This window comes from Rutidosis leptorrhynchoides, chromosome 7 (genome assembly GCF_046630445.1).
Source record: "Rutidosis leptorrhynchoides isolate AG116_Rl617_1_P2 chromosome 7, CSIRO_AGI_Rlap_v1, whole genome shotgun sequence".
NCBI lineage: Eukaryota > Viridiplantae > Streptophyta > Magnoliopsida > Asterales > Asteraceae > Rutidosis > Rutidosis leptorrhynchoides.
In genome coordinates this window covers 339,268,715-339,273,068 of record NC_092339.1, presented here as the reverse complement: position 1 = coordinate 339,273,068, position 4,354 = coordinate 339,268,715, and the positions used below count along the sequence as shown (strand labels likewise).

The following is a 4,354-nucleotide window of genomic DNA, read 5'->3' as shown; positions in this document are numbered from 1 at the left end:
AATTGTGTATGTGATTGCAAGTAGATAAATTATATATGTATGTGTATAATTATTGCGTTCACTAAGCGTTAGCTTACCCCTCTCGTTATTTACCTTTTTACAGGTATCGTGATTGTAAGGCTAGCTAGTCGTTAGACTAGATGTGTAGGAGTGCTTGGGCTCGATGGGGTAGCTTTCGGAGATTTGGACGCGGATTGGGGATTTGGTAGTCCCTGGGATTATGCTCTGGTATTGGGTTGGGTTATTGAGTGTTAACCCGTGATTTGTGTTATTGGGTCATTGTTACAAATGATTTTGTAATGTGTCATTTGTGTACCAAGGGTTACAGCAAATTGTTAAACGTATCATTACGATATTATGTTTTTGGTTAAAACAGTGTTGAAGGTGTTATGCATCATGTACGTTTTATTGGGACCTAACTTATAAATAAATAAAAAAATGTGCTTCGTTTTTGGTAAACGAATTTGGGGTCGTTACATCTAATTTGCAAACTGATATAATGTTTAGGTTTTTGATATTTTTTGTAATTTGTGTTGATTTCTAGCTGTTCATGGAGCTTGATGAAGAGATGAATTAAATAAATCTTTGCAGGTTCCAGATTCAGTTGAAGAAGAAGCGTAAAAAGACGAAATTACCTTCACATGCAAGGTACATGGCATGACTTAACGTTCAAAGTTAATGTTTGGTTGACGGAGGGACACTGAAACACAAATTTGTAAAATAGAGGGATGCTGTAAGCAGAAAAAATTGAAAGGATGCTATTTGGTGTATAATGGTGGGACCAACGGCAAAAAAAAAAAAAAAAGTCCCTGTTTCGTCAAACTTCGTCGTTGAAACAAGAGAGGGACCCGCAAATCGAGTAACACAAGTAGAGAAAATTGGCTGGCCTTTTCGGTGGTATTCGTTTGCGAATTAGGGTTCAAACTCGTTTTTATTTTCAAGGTAAAAACCTCTACTCTAATCTTGAATTTGAATATATAATAAATATAAAATGCTGGTTATCTGCGTAAGCCAAATGGTTGTTGATAAGATGATTTTTATTATTTTTACTTTGGGTTCTTGGATTATGAACACCCAGGATATTTATTCAGGTATAGATATCAATTTTTAGATTCATTGGTACGAAATTTAATATATTTTATAATATAAATCCTACATATAATTAGAGTTTTTCGGATAAACAACATTAATATGTGTAAATACTTATTAGAGATAAACAAGAAAATCACAAGATGATCATAGTCAAATTACAGATTTAGTGGATTATATAGTAATTCAGTATTGATTAATTTTCAGTTGGATTAAGTAAAGTATTTCAAACAACTTAAAAATAAATCATAATTTATTAATTACGGAGTATTAATTAACGACTCTACTGAGATTCATTCATCAATTGATTATATAGTAATACAGTGTTAATAGATTATCAATTGAATTCAGAAAAAGAATAAAGATAAGACTAAAAGCATATGATAATTATAATCAAATTACACGATTCGATTGATTATATAGTATGAAGTAATACAGTACTAATCTTAAGTTATTAAGGACTGTTTTTTAATTGACTAAACATTGTTTAGGATATTGTTGTATGACAACTCAGGAAGTTCGTAGAATTTATCTATGTTTAAAACAAATTTGTTAATTCCTATTTGGTATGTCTTGATTCTTGCTTTATGTTATTAACTTGCAGTTTAAATAGTAAGAATGAATGCAGAAGCCGATAGACTAAGTAGCTTGTCAGATGATGTCATCAACAAAATTCTCTCATATATCGACACCAAACATGCAATCCAAACTAGTATTTTGTCATCTAGATGGAAGAATACTTGGAAGTCAAACCCACATCTCAATTTCTCTTGCGAAGATTTTACTTCATTATCCAAATTCCCTGATGATGTTACTCGTGTTCTGTCTTCACGCAATAATGAAATAGAATTGTCGTGTGTTAAACTTAGTTTATATGATGAAGCTAGCCTAGCGTTTGTCAAAAAGATTATGAACTATGCATTTTCACACAATGTCCAAAAGATATCTATTATATATTACTACGGAGGTGACGATATCGAATTCCCTCTTTCTCTCTTTATTTCTCGGTCTCTCAAAGATCTCACTTTGATTGGACGTGGTTGGAAACACATGACTATCACATCATGTTGGGACCTACAAGCTTTAACATCGTTGCATCTTTGTAATGTCATGTTCATGAACAAAAATCATGATGAGTTTGGTGATCTTTTTGCTAAGTGCCCAAACTTGAAGAATCTTACCTTAAATAATTGTGAAATAGATGGAGATTTCACCATTTCCCATTCTAAACTTTCTAATCTCACACTTAAAAATGGGTACTGGTATGTTTTTAATGTGGTAGCACCTCACCTGAAGGATCTCACTATTGTAAACTGCAAAGGGAAACTAATGATTTCTACACCCGAATTATCCTCATTGATGGTCGAAACTGAATATTCATTTAGCTTTTTAGCTGATGGTTTGTCTTCTTTGGAGAAAGTGGATTTTTATATTTGGCGATATGAGTTCATGAGTTGGACAACAGATTCAAATGCTTCCGAAATTATTGATGTACTTCAAATGTTCCACAATGTCAAATATCTTACACTTGGATTGGAAGTTGTAGAGGTATTACTTCTATAATGTTCATAGAGCACTCTATTATGTTTTATATACACCCTATAAACAGGACTCTAGCTCACTTTTTCATTGTTTTTTATGCCGCGTTGGGTTGGGTCGATACCCAAACGGGTTTGGGTCAAAACGGGTCTTGTGTCGAACGGGTCTCGATTTTCAAACGGGTCAATAGGGTTGGGTCGGGACCCATTTTTTTCTTATAAAATTTAAAATGATACATTTTTTGTTTTTTTTTTTTTTTCATTTTTTTATTTTTTTCTGACTTTTTTAAGTTTTTTTTTTTTCATTTCTTTATATTGAAGTGGGTTGGAAATGAGTTTCAAAGGGTCTAGATAGACCTTCTAATAAATTAATGGACTAAACATGAGTCTATATTGGACCCATTCCCTTTGTTTTCTCGAGACCCATTAGACCCAAATGATTGTCCTAGTTGACCTTATTTTTGGAGTATGGGTCTTGATTGCCAGGCATAATGCCGCAGTTGGCTTAAGATTATATGTTATTTTGGATGAAATAACATTTTAAATTTGATATATAAACTCATGGTCATTTTGTATAATATTTTTCAGATTCTTGCATCAAACGTAGACCTAGTCTCACATCTACCTTCTCCATTTGCTAAGTTAACGAGTCTCAAGATATGTCCAATAGACTTACGCGAAGATGAAGAACTAGAGAAATTAAACATGCCGACAGAAGTCAAAAACTATCTGCTAGGCGCTTCTCCAAGTGCCACTGTCACCATATTCTCACGCAAGGTATTTTAATCATGAAGAATATTATATTATATTATATATATATCCCAAATATGATTGTATACTTGTTCTACGATTTAATTTGATGAAATCTTCCGAATGAAATCAACATAGAAATTTGATCCCGCATGTTATATACATCATAAACGACCGTCATATCATGTAGGTCATTTATATGTTTTATAAAATTATGGGTATTTATGTTTTATAAAGTTGTGGGCTGTGAAAGGTTTTACTTGGTGTTGTAAATGAATTTAAGAACATGCATGTACGGTGGATCTTATATAAAAGCCTAGGCAGATTGCTCATTATAAAATGTGTTTATATCATGCAGGAGATGAAAGCAATACGTAATGCCGCAACAGCGCAAACAATTATGGCCGAATTGCAGATGCTCTTAGCGCAGGAGAAAGAAGAAATAAATTGTGAGACTGCACATACTGATGAAGGAAAACTTGTCAAAGAGGAAAATGCACAGATCAGGAACTGTTGGAATGATCTGTTTGCGCAGATCGAAAAAGGGGGCAATAAGATTAATCGCATATTTTCAATGTTGGATCAGATTGAAGACTTACTGAAAAATGTTCCAGCATCAAAGAAGGACATGATTCAAGCACGTTTGTCTAGCTTACGTGCAGAATCCAACTTTGTTATAAAATTAATAACGACAAGCAAGGCTGCATTAGTGCCTGATTTTGTGAAATTGTTATAGAATTGAACTGTAGTCATAGCAAATTTTAAGGTTCTAATTTCCATAGCAAATTTGGTTTTCTAGTCCTCGCTAATAAATATTAGTGTAATATTTAACATTTTTATATATAAAACGTAAAAACACCTTTGACCTTCTCCAACGACCGGTTTCATGGCCAACATCCGAAAGATAGGTCACCATAAATTATGATTAATGGCACATGGACGTGGGTTTGAACTCGTAACCTCTTGCATGTCCTGAA

At 33.2% G+C, this 4,354-nt stretch overlaps 1 protein-coding gene across 2 annotated transcripts; it reads left to right on the top strand.

Annotated features, from left to right (window-relative positions):
* The first annotated feature begins 898 nt into the window (after nt 1–898).
* Nucleotides 899–4,150, top strand: LOC139858649 (F-box protein At5g03100-like). 2 transcript variants are annotated; one of them, XM_071847480.1, is made up of 4 exons: nt 899–942; nt 1,694–2,637; nt 3,216–3,404; nt 3,736–4,150. In XM_071847480.1, the coding sequence occupies exons 2-4, from the start codon at nt 1,708–1,710 to the stop codon at nt 4,111–4,113; spliced, it is 1,497 nt and encodes a 498-aa protein (XP_071703581.1). In that variant the 5' UTR covers nt 899–942; nt 1,694–1,707; the 3' UTR covers nt 4,114–4,150. The 2 variants fall into 2 exon arrangements, with proteins under 2 accessions (XP_071703581.1, XP_071703582.1); XM_071847481.1 differs by lacking the exon at nt 899–942 and adding an exon at nt 983–1,091.
* The last annotated feature ends 204 nt before the right edge of the window (nt 4,151–4,354 follow it).

What these genes read in the sequence shown, in the direction of transcription:
- LOC139858649 (XM_071847480.1), top strand. Translation starts at nt 1,708, where the DNA reads ATGAATGCAGAAGCCGATAGACTAAGTAGCTTGTCAGATGATGTCATC. An exon ending in TTGGATTGGAAGTTGTAGAG is followed by an intron (nt 2,638 to 3,215) that starts GTATTACTTCTA and finishes AATATTTTTCAG; the next exon opens with ATTCTTGCATCAAACGTAGA. An exon ending in TCACCATATTCTCACGCAAG is followed by an intron (nt 3,405 to 3,735) that starts GTATTTTAATCA and finishes TATATCATGCAG; the next exon opens with GAGATGAAAGCAATACGTAA.